Source organism: Thamnophis sirtalis, unplaced genomic scaffold (assembly GCF_051295495.1).
Source record: "Thamnophis sirtalis isolate CommonGarterSnake01/CBP01778 unplaced genomic scaffold, rThaSir2_p1.2 scaffold_2, whole genome shotgun sequence".
Lineage (NCBI taxonomy): Eukaryota > Metazoa > Chordata > Lepidosauria > Squamata > Natricidae > Thamnophis > Thamnophis sirtalis.
In genome coordinates this window covers 24,051,015-24,067,165 of record NW_028261382.1, presented here as the reverse complement: position 1 = coordinate 24,067,165, position 16,151 = coordinate 24,051,015, and the positions used below count along the sequence as shown (strand labels likewise).

The window sequence follows — 16,151 nt, the reverse complement described above, 5'->3', positions numbered from 1 at the left end:
TCCTCCATAACTGGATATTTTTAAAAAGAGACTGAACAGCCATTTGTCTGAAATGGTAGTTTCAGGGTTCCCTTAAGCAGGGGGTTAGACTAGAAGATCTCCAAAGTCCTTTCCACATTGGTATTTCAAGCATCAGTATCAGGTTGATTAGCCTGTGGTTTTCCTCACTACCTTTGAAGATAGCACATTTCCCTCTGAAATCTCAAGTACAACTTCTATCCCCTTTTTCTTTCCTGGTTTGCTAAGACACAATGAAAATTAACTCAGAAAGGACCACATTGGACCAGGAGACATCTCCCCCAATGCCCATTTGTTTGTTTTTTGGGAATGTCCCATACTAGAATGTCCTATTGGAGAGCTGACTATTACTACACTGCCCATCCTAGGTAGGGTCCAGGAGAAGAGCAACTGCTGGAAACAGAAGACCCAAGTGCTTCAGGTTAACTTTAATCCCAGGCCAGGAGAAATGGCTGCAGACTGGGGAATGAATGCAGGGTCATTGGATCAGCCATCCTAGGGCAGAAGCAGTGGTAGCATTGCCCGCTTCACTTGCCCAGCTCCTTAATCTGATGAGCTGGGAAGTCTTGTCCATGGTGCCCTATCAGCAGGGATTGCTGAGCTCTTTGCAGCCTCAGATGTTGCTGCCCTCCTGTCTTTTGCTGGGTTGTAGTTGCCATGCATGGCTATCACGTCCCCAGCATTCTGGCTATTTGTCCTCCTCCTAGATCTTGGGGATGGGAGCAGTTTTGTCAGTCTGTCACCCCATCTGTTTGTCTTCCCAAGCCTTTAAAGGCCCTTTATTATCTTTTGAAGGGGAGCCCGGGATTTGGAAGAGAGAAGACTGGACTCTCTTTTCCATCTAGAAGGTCCCTCCTCCCTGCTGCTTCTAGGGATGGGCAGAAAAAATAGTTGCAAACCAAAGGAAGCCAAGCAATTGGGACTTTATGGGGATTGCTGCAGGGTACACAGAGCCACAAGACTACGCATGCAGGCATCTCTCAAGCCTCGGAGGGGTCCGGTTGGACTCAGCCACGGGACTGGCTGACGGGGGCCGGAATGCGGATATCCTGGCCTCGTTCCAGGCGCCGCTCACAATCAATCAGGTAGTTCACCCCATCGATCACCAGCTGTACCAGCTCAACCTGCCGAGGATGGGAATACAAGCAAGGGTGGTAAGAGACGGAGGGCTGAGCTGGAGCAGTTCAGACAGATCCTTGGCTCTAGTCAGTGGTCCAGCCTGGATGTCCCGTTTGTTTGAGTGGTACTAAGTTGTGCTGGCATCACCAACCTCTGAAGGAGGAAGCACCCTGTCCCAGTCCTGCTTGCCATATGCCTACCCTTTCCCAAGGCCCTTCCCCTATGCCCACAATTGTCTGGATAACTCAAACAGGCACCACAAAAAGCAAGGGAAGGCAAGAGAGGGCACTTGCACCCAGCTAGACCTGGCCATTACCTCAGATTTGCCCAGGCGATCCAAATTGGAAATGTCAAAGATGTTCCCTGTGGCAGCGGTGTCCACGCCCCCAGTACCTCGCTTCTGCAACCTCAGATTCTCCAGGATCTTAGAAAGCCGGTGGTCCTGGATAGAGATGTAATGATGGAGGAATGTCACATTGAAAGCTCAGTGGTGGGGGTGGGTTAACTGGGAGCTTGATGTGGTTTGTAGCTCTGGGGTCAAAAGATGAGGGGAAAAGCACTAACATTGGCTTACGCCAAGGAAAGGTGGCTTTCTGGATTTGAAAGAAAGGGCTCAGAGCAGTTGGGACATTCCTTGTACTTGATCCTTACTTTGCTCAGAAGTGGCAGTTTGATGTGAACTCCAGCACGCAGGCCGGTGCCAAGGTTGGATGGGCACGTCAAGATGTAGCCCAGCCTTTCGTTCCACATGAACTCCCAGCCTCTCTCCTGGATCAGTCGCTCAACCTGGTTGTGGGAGGAAAGACAAAGTGTAAGTGGATCCGTCTAAGCCAGTGCTCTGACCACCACCTCCCCAGTTTTGCCCACCTGCCTAACCCCATTTTCCTCCCTTCAGCTTCTCTGGCAGCCTCTGATTCAGCCGCCTTGAAAAGGTCTGAGTGATGAGATGGGGAGACTCACCTCTTTCAGGCCCCGACAGAACCTCTCAAAGACTCGCTTCATGTTGCCTCCTTTCTCCATTGAGATGACACGAGTGTGGTCCTCCTCATTGATCCAGACCAGGAAGGTTTTCTCATGGTTGTGCCTGATCAGGAGTTAAGATGCTGATGAGGAGAGAGGAGAGGCTACCACCAACCGACCTGCCTTTTTATGAGAACTCCCCTCCAGTGGTAGGTTATGGCTGGTACACCCCAGTGCGGGCATACTGGTGCCTGCTGGGAGCACCAGGTATTGTTCTGGTACGTGCCTCGGAGGGCCCATCCGCCTGCCTGCCCTCCTTACCTGTATTTGAACCAACCGGGCCATTTGCGCATGCACACGCAGCATACGGCACCTACACGATGCTCCGCCGAGCAGCTGGAGCTTCACAGGGCGGTGGTGCGCATGCGTGTGCAATGGACGTTCATGTGGTGGACACCTGGCTCCATTGCAGCATATTGGTTGTGACTGGATCCGGAACCCACCCCTGCTTCCCTCCCTGGGCAGCCTCTGGTCTTCACCAATCTTGGCGAAGCTTTAAGCTGCTCTTAAAGTGGGAAAAGCCCACCAGCCAACTCCATTCCCCCACCAATCCATGTTTTTCATTGCCAGAGGAAGCCACACTCCAGAGGACCTCTGCCCAGGAAGAAACCTCTCCTTATCAGAAGCATCCACAGAGACCTACCAGATTCCCCGGGCATCAGGCCAGTCACGAGCCATGCCTGCTGCTGTCAGTAGAGGGGAGACCGGCTTGTCAAAAAGGAAGTGGTCCTGAAGAAGAAAATGATGATCCCTGCTACGGTCTCTTTATGCTTCCCTTGAATTTTGTCCCAGGGCATAGCTGCTGCCTGCAGCCTAATGGGCTGAGAAAGCGGTGGTGATGGCTGGCAGCCAAGGGCCCTTGCAGGAAGTTACACTCAGTCCCAGACAACAGGTGATCTGGGCCTGCAAATATCATCAGCTGAGCCCGATCTTCTCTGCTCTCCTTCCTCATGGCTTCTTCTCCCAATCAGGGAGGGTCTATTCAGGACCTGTCCCATGTGGAACACTCACCTCAATAAGCTGCTCCTGCTCCTTGTCTGTCATCTCACTGAGGCGATAGTACTTGCCCGCCAACTCTCCAGTCAGGCCACTCAAGGCTTCTGCTGTGACTTTCTCTACCTCCCGCCGTTCTGCCCGGCTGCAGGCTGGAGGCAGGCTCAGGCCACGGATGCTGCGTCCAGTCCGGACCCGCGAGGAAAGGACATAGCGCTCATCAAAGTGCCCCCCCTTGATCTGACGAAGAAGAGGCTAGTCATACCCAGGGAGATGAAGGGTGGGCTCCCCAGCCAAACTCTTTGATCTCCTCCCTCCCATTGCCCTTGGCAGGCTGGCTGGCTCCCATTGCTTTCAGGGCTTGGCAGGAAGCCAGCTCCCAGGCGGAGGCTAGGTATGCTGTCCCTCTAGCAGGGGAAGCAAGAGGAAAGCCCTGTTTGCCAGGCTGCTAAGGAATAGTCATGGAAATGCAGGAAAGCACTTTGCACAGAGCACAAGCATTTTCCATGAACCTTCCTCTGCTCAGAACATGTACCCATTGCTCACGCTTCTTTTGCTTGGAAGCAGCTGGGAATGCTGAAGCATGCCAGTCTACTATGTCATTCTCTGGTTTTCTTCCTCCCAAATGCCCCGAGCTCATCATTCTTTCTCTTTGCCTCCTCTTGCTCTTTAAAGCAGCTGTTCCCCAAATGCTCTGCTCTGGGATGCAGTGCCCCACCACCCCAACAGTGATTGAGGCTGCTGTATGTAGGAGTCATAGATTCCCAGAACTTGTAGTACAGGATCTATGAGACTGCGCCATCCTTGGCAAAAGGCCCTGGATTTAATTTCATTCAGTTTAATTGAATAGCCATCTATTTAAATGCCTCGTGCAAAGAGAAGATCATCCCAGGCAGAGATGGTGTGTTGTCTCCTTGCAAAGTGTGACGTACTCTGGGATCTGAGGTCCAGCCTTGGAGAAGCCTCCCCAGTCAGCCTGGCCTTAGTAGCCAGCAAAGGGGCTCCCTGTTCTTGAAATGCTGCCTTGTCCCGGCCTGTGACAGAGAGAAGTCAGGGAGTCAAGAAAAGGCAGGTTCTGGTCCTTCCCATGTGTTATGGCCTGAGAAGGTTGGGGAGGAACATGGGCCAGTCCTGGGGGCTCTGCATCGTAGGCAGAGAGGGAGCTAGAAAGCAGTGAGGCAGAGGAACAACTGGAGCCTGTTCCCAGTGTGAGCATGCACAGAGCTGCCAGAAGACAAGAACAACTAAGAAAGCAGGGTTGACTTGAGAGTAAAGTTACACCTTGGAGGTTATTGGCCCACCCATAGGAAACAAAATAGCAAGAAGGAGGAGTGGGCTTTTGCAAGAAACAATTTGTTCCTTTGGTCGTTTCAAGACTGGAAAGTTCTGTTTGTGACTATAAGAGACTGTGCCAAGTGTTGCCTTGCCCTGCGTTTGGAAATTAGTTCTCTGGCAGCTCTCCAAGCAAGATAAGGTACATGTTGATAAATGTTCCTTTGAAAAACTGTTTGCCAAGCCTGGCTGACTGTGAATGAAAGGAATTCACAGTCGTGTAAATGAAAGAGGTTTTGCCGGGACCAAGACTCTGCTTCATGCTTTTTAAGGAACCCTAGGTGAGAACACCATGTCACAGAAGTTCCTTGGGTGACTTTGGGTCAGCCTTGTCCCCTAGCCCAGCCTATCGCACTGGGTTGTTGTTGGGGAATAGAAGGAGATCATATTAGATATGCCACTCCTACCGTGTTCCTGAAGGAGCACATAAGTCTACATCTAACCAATATTATTTGACAGGCTTGTCCCTGAAGCAACAGAGGCTCTGCTAGACAAGTGAGTTGCTCGTATGCAGAAGAGCAATAGGCAGTTTTGTTGTTAAAAAAAAAACATTGTGACTTCCAGATCTCTTTGGGTTTATGCATTCAGCTTATGTCTGTTGGAATCTGAGATGAGCATTCATTGCTCAGAATGTGGGTCACAGAGGGCTGCACCCGCATTATCTTGAGTCAACAGTGGGGAATATTCTAAAGCAGGGGTGTCAAAGGTGCTTAGATCTGATCCTCACGGCCTTCCTGGAAACAGTGAAGGATCGGCCCGCAGTGCCTCTGCCAATGAAAATGGAGCTCAGAATGGCTGTGTTTTCACTGTTAGACGGTTGCAGGAGGCCGTCCTAGCCAAAAACAGAGCTCAGGAGCCTGTTTTTTCTGGCAGAATGCTTGGGCCACTACATGCGCCCCTGACACGAGTGATGTCAAGCTGGCCACACACACTCCAGCCCCCCCCCGAGGTCAAACACAACCCTGATACAGCCCTCAATGAAATTGAGTTTGACACACACACACGCCCGCTCTAGAGGAAATGGATCATCGGCTCTGAGCATGGATGGCTCTGGCTTTGGCTGCTATTGTAATATCCTTTGTCATGACCTGTGCAGGGGGAGTGTAAGTGTCCTGGTTCTCTTATGCCTCTCGGTGATCTTTGCTGGTAATCTACTGGACCATCCAATCGGGTTATAGATTGGGGACTCTAATTTGCAATGGTTCCAGTCCTTCCTCAGCAGTCAGGTAGAGTACCACAGAGCTCTACTTCCCTTTACATTTGAAGATCTACTTGAAGCCATCGGGGAATTCAGTTCAGGATTCAAAATAATCAGTAAGGTAAAGGTTCCTCTCGCACATATGTGCTAGTCGTTCCTGACTCCAGGGCGCAGTGCTCATTTCTGTTTCAAAGATGAAGACCCAGCGCTGTCCAAAGACATCTCCTTGGTCATGTGTTTGGCATGACTAAATGCCGAAAGTGCATGAAGCACTGTTCCCTTCCCACCAAAGGTGGCTCCTATTTTTCTACTTGCATTTTACATGCTTTTGAACTGCTAGGTTGGCAGAAGCTGGGGCAAGTAACAGGAGCTCACTCCGTTATGCTGCGCTAGGTATTCGAACTGCCGAACTGCTGACCTTTCTGATCCATAAGTCTTGGCAACTGAGCCATTGCATCCCTATAATGAGTGGGCCAGTTAAAATGAGCTATATGCCATAAGTCTGGGCTATCAGCGTGAATCCTGCCCTGATGCAAGACTGGATGGGACAGAACAGATTAAAATTGAACCCAAGCTAAACAATACTATGTGTGGTTGACTAGTAGTCTATGTTCTAATGTTCTGTTCTAATGTTATGCCTGTTCTAATGTTATGCCTTAATACATAGAGAGTCACTATGACCGTGACCCGTCAAAAGCGCGGACGGCAAAAGCGCGATTGACAAAATCGCGCCTTTGACGTCATCACAGCGCGACGAAAAAGATCGAAAAATTCAAATAAAAATTAATAAAAATTAAATTAAAGCAAGCCGATTCACATAAAGGTAAGGGTTAGGGTTAGGGTTAGGGTTAGGTTAAGGGTTAGGGTTAGCTTTAGAGTGTTAGCGTTAGCGTTAGGGTTAGGTTAAGGGTTAGCGTTAGGTTTTTCGTTACTTTAACGGTTAGGTTTAGGGTTAGGTTAAGAGTTAGGTTTAGGGTTAGGTTTAGGGTTAGGTTTGGGGGGCTTAGGGTAAGGTTTTCGCTTTATTTTTACATTTTTCGAACTTTTTTGTCGCGCTGTGATGACGTCACAGCGCGCTTTTGTCGAGCGCGATTTTGTCCTACGCGCTTTTGTGGTGGAACCCACTATGACTGGGGGGTCTATGTGTGTCCTCCTGGACTTGTAGTCCAGCCTGAATAGGAGGTGGAGGCTATGGTGCAACCATACCTTGGGCAGGAAGACCTTGCCACAGTGGCTCCTGCCCTTATCATGATCCATTTGACTAATGGCACAAGCTCTTCTCCAGGGGTCCCCAAGCCCCTGTCTGTGGACCCATGTCAGTCTGTGCCACAAGTGGCAGGTGAGTGTGCAAAGCTCCATTTGTGCATGCACAAGATTAGGTTCTGCGCATGAAACCATCCCCACCCCCGTCACCACCCACTGTTGCTGCCAGTCCACCAAGCAGGAAAGGTTGGAGACTACACTCTACTCTGATGTACAAATGTCACTAACACCAGGCTTGGGAGCACATTGCGCTGAGCTGTGGACCCTGCACAGGTAGTTTAAAGGGCTGGTTCAACCTCTCGAGATCTTTGGGTTGGCTGGCACTGGGTTTTCTGTTATCAGAATTTGACTAATGTACCTGAACTTTGTGGAAGAAGCAAGTCATAGATCCTCCCTCTGGGGAGTGTGGGACTAAGGGCAGGTGCTGATGCTGGGGGGGGGGGGGGGGGAGGCAGTCAGTGCTGATCCTTTGGTTGAAAGTAAATAGGCTCCTTCCCTGATTGGCTTCCATTAACATCCTACAGTTCAATTATTTTTTTAAGAATGTTTAGGGACTTTGGTTTACTATTTATTGTTGTATTTCTGCTATTTTTAAAGATAACCCTTCTTTTCCTTTCTTTCTTTCCATACATTTATTGTCAAGTTTATATTTTGCTGTGCTGGCATTGCATCTTAGGAATGAATTTTCCAACAGCACATTTGATATAATTTAGGAGATTTAAGACTTGTTTGGAGTGTACCTCCACATTCCTTTTCTGGGTAGTTGTACATTAAAATCATTGCAGAGAGAAATGTGTGGATTGTGATACATTCTAAGACCAATTTTGCCAATAAAGCTCTATTGAAGTTACGGTACATGCAGTCATGACAGGGTCCTAGTTAGCATACCTTACGAGCTTCGAGATCTGTGGGATGCTTCATGGTGCGTGGGTTGTAGCCGTTATGCCTCTCCTCAATTACAGGATCAAACAGCTCTGCAAAAACCTGGAGTCATAAGAGGCCATTGGTTAGCAATCATCTCAAGAAGCCCGAGGCTTGATAGGCAAGGAGGGTGGACCTCTCAGAACTCACCTCATAGGATTCCTCATCTCCTGCCACCATGCCTACTGTCTTGATGAAGGGATGTCCAGGATTGTCCACCCCAGTCTGGATGCACTGATCCAGGGTCCAGCCAGCAGGTGTGGCTTTGTCACAGAGCCGAGTGTAGATGGCTGGTGTCAGGTTGCTGGCCATGCAGTTGTTATGTTTGCGCAGATCAGGATACTCGGCACTATGGGAGATGGTGGAAAGGGCAGAGTAAAGATGACAAGAGAGCTCTGCCTTTTGGTCTGAACCATTCCCATCTTTTCTTTCTCAAGCCTTCAGGTGGAGCATTTGGACACTTGTTCTGTTCTTCTACTTCTAGGGTTCTCTGATGCTTTTGGAGATTGTCCCTGACAGGTGAGCCCTGGTAGCCTCCTATTTCCTTTAGGGAAATCTGACCCTTCATCCCATTCCCAGCCCAGAGTTAGGTCATCTTTAGCTATATTGGTGTTCAGTTAGTGTTTCCTCCCTTATTCCATATCGAGGCATATACACCGTTATGGTAGAGATTGGTAACATCAGCAGCAGAGAGATCAACAATAACGGGAACGGTTAATGCCCAGCCAATCTTGTTTCCATCCAAGGATGAGTGAAGAACCATTAAATTTTCTACTTCACTGTCTTCCGTCAGCAGCCTTTTGGGGGGGTGTGTGCTTTTAAGTCAGTGGCAAGAATTCAGTAGTGGTAAGCCATTGCCTCCACTTTCTTCCTAGGGCCAAGAAACAGGATTGTCTCAAAGTCATCCAATTGGCTTCAGGTTTATGATGGGACTAGAATTCAAACTCTCCCAGTTTCTAGCCTAATGCCTTAACCACTACATCAAATTGGCTCCCGTGCCGTCTTAGTGACGTAGTATTGCAGGCAATAGTGTTGGATACCCACTGCAGGTTGAATACCGCAGGGGAAGACACTAGGACCATTACAATTAATCTAAGTTTACTAATAAAGCTATTGCATCAGTTTCCCCCAATCTGGATCCATCAGCAGTAAGGAGAATTGCCATGGCACTTAGCAATAGCAATAGCAGTTAGACTTATATACCGCTTCATAGGGCTTTCAGCCCTCTCTAAGCGGTTTACAGAGTCAGCATATTGCCCCCAACAACAATGCGGATCCTCATTTTACCCACCTCGGAAGGATGGAAGGCTGAGTGAACCCTGAGCCGGTGAGATTTGAACAGCTGAACTGCAGCTGAAGTAGCCTGCAGTGCTGCATTTAACCACTGCGCCACCTCGGCTCTTGCTTGTAAGTGCTTCCTTTTGTTAGACAAGCTCTTCAAGCTCTCTTCCCTGGGAGTTGCTTAGTTTAGGCCATTTGTTCTCAACCTTTTCTTCACCACATGGATCCTTAAATATCTTTTGTGGACACGAATCCCCCAAGACTTCGCTCAAAATTTAAATCATAACATTTCTTCGAGCCTTCGCGGACTCCCTGTGATGACAACACACGTCTTGGGGTCTATAAACCCCAGGTTGAGAACCTTTGGTTTGGGCCAGTAGCAAAGGAAGTTTGCAGGTTAATGAAGATCAGCTACTTTGTTAAGTGCCAACTAGCAGGCAGAGGGTGCCTAGTTAAGATAAAAGTGGGACAATTCTATGTAAAATATTTGTATGCTGTTTGACTCCCAATGACTCACAAACAAAAACATTAAAAAGATACCCCCAGAAACAAAAATAAGAAATAGAGTCAGCAAATTGACTACATTATCTCATGGGGTCAGAGTGGGGAGTTTGTTATTTTGCAGCTTGTATGCTTCCCAGAGTGGCAAATGGGAGAAGGTGGCTAGTCTAAGCAGTCTGTGCTTAAATGTGGTTCAATCTCAGGTTATATGGATTTCAGTTCTGCCAGGACTTTGCCTTGGTTTATAGTCCTGGGAAGGGCCGCCTAGGAGGTGGCCTGTTTTCCTCTCCTCTCACTTCCTGGTGCAAGGTGTCTCGGCTCTTGCCACCCAGAAGCTGGAGAATCCTCTCTACTCTGCTGATTCACCCTTTCCTCTGAGGCTTAGGCAGGTGGACATCTCACTTCAACCTGGAGTACTTAAGCAACTGTGATGACCCCAATTCACAATCCAGCAGCAGAGTAATGCTTACATTAAGTTCCCTTCCTTAATCTGCTTAGGAAGCCGCTCTCTCTTGACCTTATTGCCAATTTAGAGGGCCCTTGAACTCTTCCAAGGTGTCTTGAGGAAGGGGTAGGGGCTGGGGAGACGCTGCCTGTGACCTCCCCCCAACAGGAACACCAGTCTGGGGTCTGTAAGGCTCTTTCTCAGGACAGAACAGCCTGCAGCTGGCTGGTCTCTCCAGCCGCAGCCCAAAAGGTGGGCGGGGTTTGGGCTCCATTCCTTCTTTGCAGATAAGGAGGAGGGAGCTGCACCAGAAGCCTAGGCTCACTTTGCACCTGCGGACCCGTGCTTGGAACCAGGACAGCCTGGCACCTGCCTGTTCCGAAAGGGATTCTGGGGGGCTCTGCTTTGCCCAGAGCTGGTGGATGCTTTCAGGATCCTTCTTGGGAGGATAATCACCCCTAGATTAGTGGTGTTTTGTGCGACGGTCACGGGGGAGATCCAGAGCCCGCCAGGCAGCCAGAAGGCCCAGAAGGAGCTGACGGCGGAGAAGGCTCCAGACCATAAGCCGACTGCGTTTCTCTTTAGCTAGGGAGAGGAAGCAACCCCTGGCGTCTGAGAAGGCAGGAGTCCGTTGGCGGCCCTGAACCCCCCTTTCTGGGGGTCGCTCAGTGGCAAAGCAAAGTCCCTTTTTCTCTTGGCCCGAAGGCCAAACCCAATGGCCTCATTTTTGCGGGGCAGGAAAAAAGGGAGCGGCGCGCAGTTCACGGAGGGTCCGAGAAGGGGACCTTGTTCCTCGAGGGGTCCGCCACGTCGTCCCAGACCTTGCGCTCCAGCCCTCCCAGGAATCGGCGCCTCAAGGGCATCCCCAGTCGCCCCGAGAAACATACCTTGGTGGGTAGAGGCGCCGCTTGGTCCTCTCCGAGAGGCCGACGGAGTCGCGGGAGAAGAGGAAGCCGGCGCCCAGAGAGCCGGCGGCGCCCACCGCGGCCAGGAGGGCGGCGGATCTCCGGGCGGAGAGAGCGCGGGCGAAGGTGCTGGACATGGTGCCGCCGCGGGGAGTCTGAAAAGCGAAGACGCGAAGCAGGAAGGCGAGCCGCAGGCGGGCGAGGACTTCTCACAGCCAGGCGGGAGGAGACGCGCCACCAATGCAAGGCTCGCGGGGAGGGGAGCGCGGAGATTACGCCGCCCTAGCGCCGTCCCGGCCGTCCCAGCCCATCCCATCCCAGCCCGGGGGCCTCGCCTGAAGCACCACCCGCGGCTGCGACGCCCAGAGCGCGCTTCAGCACCGACCCCGGCTTGGACAGCGCAGGGCAGGGCACCGGCCCCGCGGGGGCGGCATTGCTGCCACCCACTGCCGGCCCCCCGATCTCCGCAGCCCCGCTCCTCCTCCTGCTCTTCCTCCTCCAGCGCGGCGGCGGTGTGGGAATCTGGTTGCCCTGGAGAAGGCTCTCCTCGTCCCCTTGGGCGAGGCTGGCTGGTACCTGCTGCCTTCATCCCCGCTCCCGGCTGGGCACCTCTTCACCCGCACCGGGACATGCAGAGGAGAATAAAAGAAGCGAAGAGACAAGCAAACAAACGAGCCTCTGGATAGTTCTTTGACGCTGATCTGATCTGGTTTGTTCCCCAAGATATTTCATGGGGATGAATGAAGCTTCTTTGTGCAATATGATTCTCACCCAAGGTCCTCCCCCGACCCTAAACTGACCTCCCCAGGCAAGAGGATAAGCAAGAGGCTGCGCTAAGAAATGCTGAGCAGATCCGCTGCAGTTCTGGCTAGACGCAGCGCCCCACTGGGTACTGTTCTCTGCAGACCCCTCCTCCTCCTGCTGTATTAGGGACTCCAAGGGCAGAGGCCCCACTGAACTCCCCAGCGGCTGAAGGGCGCTGGATGGGGGAATCTTGAGGTAGCTGCCTTGGGATTCAGGCAGGTATGTTCCAGTTGACGAGCCTCAGGCTTACAGTCTATTCTGGACTCTTGTCTGGTCGACTGTCCCCCTCCCCATGGGAAAATAAGATTCTGACGTCAATCAGGGTAATGTAGCCCCCTCCTGCATATTTGGCATGTCGGATTTCTCCTCCATCAGTTTGCTAGCAAGAGAAACGGAGAGTGTTCGGCTGCACAGCCGGTTGGTGCCTTCCTCGGAGCTCCCAGAGACTTGTTGATGGTCTGCGGTCCATCTCCCCCCAAAGGAGATGCTAAAAAAACTGGGGTGTAAATAAGCTCCCTTTAGCCAGTGAGGGGAGGGACAAGATTGAGAGCAATGTGACAGCCCCTCCTCCCCAGGACACTGATAGGTTCCCCTTCTCTTCTTCCCTATCAGAAACTCTCAATTATCAAGAAAGGAGAACATTTGTAGCACCGAGTTGAAATGAGAGGTGGGTCATTGCGGCTCTCTGAGCTTGGTTATTTTCTTGCGGTGCTGATAATGGTGCCTAATTTGGCTCATGAAACATTGACAAGAAAACAACCAAGCTCAGAGAGCCCTAAGGACTCCTTTCTCTCCATCGTTCTTATCCCTCACCTGCGCTTGCATTTCCACTGGACATTGGTCACCCTATTTCCAACTGCATTTGTTTGCCCTGCCCACCCCTTCCCAGCACCGGTGATGCACAAGGTTTCCTTCCAATTTCAGTCTTCCCAAAGTATTCAACGTTTTTCTTAAGAGATGGAGAGACAGAAAGGAGAAAATGAAAAACTGAGTGGGATAGTTGGCGCTATGTAAGACACGTGAAACATTCAACCGCCGTCATAGAGCACACTCGATTAGAGCAATGGACCCAAAGGAATGAGGTGGAGGAGAGCCGGTGCAATTCCTGGCCGGCGAAGAACTCCTTGGAGCGGAGGGGCGGGGCTGGCTGCCGCCAAGAGGCGCGTCCTCCGCTGCTCCCAGGTGTGGCTGGCCTTGGGTTCCTCCGGGCAGGTGTGTCAAGGTGACCGCTGCCGGCAGCGCTCGGCGACCTTTGGATTCCTTAGCAAGCCCAACGTGGCTCGCGGCTACCCCGCCCCCGCCTGGCTTCTGACCGGGCTCGAAGCTCTCTGCTCCGGAGGCGCCCGCGCCCACGCCCACCGCCCCTCGTGGCCTGGATTGGGCGGGCGGGGGTCGTCCCTGCCGGAGAGCGCAGGGCGCGCCAGAGCCCCGAGCAGCGGTGGGGGAAGGGATCTCCGCGGCCGCCAGAGCCAGGCTGGGGGGGGAGGGGCGCGCCGGGAGGGGAAGGCCGGGAGCGGCCGGGGCAGGGCCAGTTTCTTCCCACGGGCGAGGCGGGCGGCGGTCTGGCGGTGGGCGCCGGGCGGAGCCTCGGCCGAGCCAAGCGCCTCCCCGCCCGGCGGCCGCTCTGGCAGGCGGGGCTGGCGCGTCCGAGAGGCCTTCCCGCCTGCCCGCTGGTGCCCGGCCGGAGCGCGAGCGCTTCCGGGTGGCTCCTGCGGCCCCGCCGGCCGAAGGCGCGCCGTCCTGGCAGGCTGCGAAGATCGGCGCGGACAGGCCGGACGCCGCTCGGTCCTCTTCCGCCTCCGGAGTCCGCCCGCAGCCCGAAGGATGCGGCAGTGTAAGGCTCCGGCGGGCGGGCGGGTGGGTGGCGGGCGGGCGGGGCTGCTTGGGCGGCCGCTGGTGACGCCGGCCTGCTCGTTGCAGAGCGGGATGGTTGGCTGCGCGATCTGGCATGTCGTCCTGGACGGCCGAGCTGAAGGAGGGCGCTTCCGCGGCTAAGTTCTTCCTGGGCTGCCCAGATGAGGAGGTGGACTTCCCGGCAGCAGAGCTGAAGATGGAGGAGCTGCCCTTCTTTGAGGATGAGGAGGAGGAGGAAGAGTCGGTAAAGGGGCTTGTTGCTCGGCCTGCCTCGGAAGGAGCAGCGCCGGCTTTGAGGCGGTGGGAAGCTGGGGTTGTCCCTCCACTGGCGCCCAGGGAAGTGGGCTGGAAGTCCCCCAGAGGGCATCATGGGGGTGGGCGCTGCCCTGTGCTTCCTCTTGTGCTTGTGCTTTGGGGGGCTTTTAGCAGGGAAGGCTCTGCCTGGTGGGACCCCTTCCTCTTCTCTTGCAAGTCCTCCTTAGTTTGGGCCTGTGTGTATTTCTGTGCCTCCTCCTTGTTTGGCTTTTGTGCCTGACTTTAAGGAAGAGCCCGGTGTTGCTGGACCCCCCATTGCCCAAGGTGACACTGCTGCTGCTGTGGCTCTGTTGCAGCCTCCAGAACGGCAGATTGTGGTTGGCATTTGCGCAATGACCAAAAAGTCCAAATCCAAGCCCATGACACAAATCCTGGAGCGACTGTGCAAGTTTGAATACATCGCGGTGGTGATCATGGGGGAAGATGTCATCCTGAACGAGCCGGTGGAGAAGTGGCCGGCCTGCGACTGCCTCATCTCCTTCCACTCCAAAGGTTGGCCAGCTGGCGTCCCGGCTCCTCTTCTCCCTGGGTGCTCAGCTGATGGTCAACATGGTTTTCCTCCCTGAATCTTCCAGGGTTTCCTCTGGACAAAGCCGTTGCTTATGCCAAGCTCTGCAACCCTTTTCTGATTAACGACCTTGATATGCAATATTACATCCAGGACAGGTAGGGTTGTGGAGGTGGATACACTTGTTGGGGTATTATGGGCTGCATGGTACGTTGTACCTTCAGCAGTGGGCCAAATCTGCACCCTGATCTTCCACCAGATCTTTGGGTCATTTTGGGTGGAAGTGACTTAGAAGCCGGAGTTTGCTTAATTGGGCTACTACCACCAGCAGGGAAGAGCAAGGCAGACTGGAGCGAAGTAAAATTTCTTGCTTACCCTGTGGTCCGAATGTGGCCAAGCTGAGGTGTGCTCTGGCCACCAGGGGGGCATCAGTCATGTCCCCTCAGCCAGAGACCCCTGCCTGTGTTCCTGTCCTCTGTAGGCGGGAGGTATACCGGATCCTGCAGGAGGAGGGAGTAGACCTGCCTCGTTATGCAGTGCTCAACCGGGACCCTGATCGCCCAGAGGGTGAGTGTGGGGCAAGTAGGGCCGAGCCACCTCCCTGGCCCACTTTGGAGGCAAGGCAAGGGGGTCAGTTGCTGGATAAGCAGGAAGGTGCCCCTTGGGCTGCCCTTAAGCCCCCAGGTGTAGACCAGGGCCTGAGAATGCTCAAAGTGTGGCTGGATTTGTGCAACATAGTTGGCGAGGGCTAAGAGGCAGTATGAAAACCTAGAAAATGGATGACTGTAGCACCATGTTGCGCAGAGCCGTCTCCTTTGTTGCCCAGAGCATTGCCAAGAGAGCCTTAGAGGAACCACCCTTAGAGGAAGGGTGGCCCTGGGACACTGGCCAATGCCCTTAGGAGAAGAAGAGGCTTCTGTCTTTTGTGCAAAGAGGCACTAGAAGGGCTCAAAACTCGGCTTTGCAGACTGATGTCTGCTAAAGAGCTGCTCCTTTCCTTGATCGAGAAAAGAAAGTATTTGTAACTCAGGGTTCTTTGGTATTCTCTGCGCTTGGTGAGTTTCTTGCAGACATTTCATTACCCAAACTAGGTAACATCATCAGTGCTGGTCTAGACTAGCACTATGTTTTCTTTGATCCTCTGTAGGCTACAGGTTTACCTCCACTCACTTACCCCCAGTTAGACCCCTGGCCTCATCTTCAGGTGTGCCCAATTCCTTTGAAGGGTCTTATTGCAGCTGGGCATGCCCCCTGCCCCCCTAATGCAGCCATTTTGCATAGTGGCTTTCCAGCCTTTCCGCCTCCTTGCCACTCACAGCCAGACCCAGCCTCCTCCAAGGATGATCCTGGATGTTTGGGAAGCCTGGAGGCTCCATAGCTCCCCAAGAAAAGAAAGTTGATGCGGGGTGGGGGTGGGGGGGTATCAGCTTCCTGTCCTGAAGGCCTTGTGTGTTTTTGCAGAGTGCAGCCTGGTGGAGGGGGAGGACCATGTGGAGGTCAATGGGGCCATTTTCCCCAAGCCCTTTGTGGAAAAGCCAGTCAGTGCTGAGGACCACAATGTCTACATCTACTATCCTTCTTCGGCTGGCGGGGGCAGCCAGCGCCTTTTCCGCAAGGTGAGAAGTCTTTGGCTGGGGTACCCTCTGTCTGATGAGGGGCATTCCTAATAGCAGT

At 52.9% G+C, this 16,151-nt stretch overlaps 2 protein-coding genes across 5 annotated transcripts in view; one reads left to right on the top strand and one right to left on the bottom strand.

The window, feature by feature from the left end:
- Positions 1-925: 925 nt before the first annotated feature.
- Positions 926-11,271, bottom strand: CKMT1A (creatine kinase, mitochondrial 1A). Its single transcript, XM_014062134.2, has 9 exons — positions 10,979-11,271; positions 8,015-8,213; positions 7,832-7,927; positions 3,169-3,390; positions 2,801-2,886; positions 2,098-2,221; positions 1,789-1,923; positions 1,454-1,579; positions 926-1,142 (listed from the first exon to the last, which is right to left on the bottom strand). The coding sequence occupies exons 1-9, from the start codon at positions 11,131-11,133 to the stop codon at positions 1,026-1,028; spliced, it is 1,260 nt and encodes a 419-aa protein (XP_013917609.2). The 5' UTR covers positions 11,134-11,271; the 3' UTR covers positions 926-1,025.
- Positions 11,272-13,327: 2,056 nt separating this feature from the next.
- Positions 13,328-16,151, top strand: part of PPIP5K1 (diphosphoinositol pentakisphosphate kinase 1) — a 48,209-nt gene continuing 45,385 nt past the window's right edge. Inside the window, exons 1-6 of one of the 4 annotated variants that reach the window (XM_087704454.1) lie at positions 13,328-13,634; positions 13,721-13,898; positions 14,266-14,461; positions 14,545-14,635; positions 14,959-15,044; positions 15,939-16,093. In XM_087704454.1, the coding sequence (XP_087560580.1) occupies positions 13,749-13,898; positions 14,266-14,461; positions 14,545-14,635; positions 14,959-15,044; positions 15,939-16,093 (678 nt within the window). In that variant the 5' untranslated portion in view covers positions 13,328-13,634; positions 13,721-13,748. The other 3 variants (XM_087704452.1, XM_087704451.1, XM_087704453.1) reach the window with 3 other exon arrangements.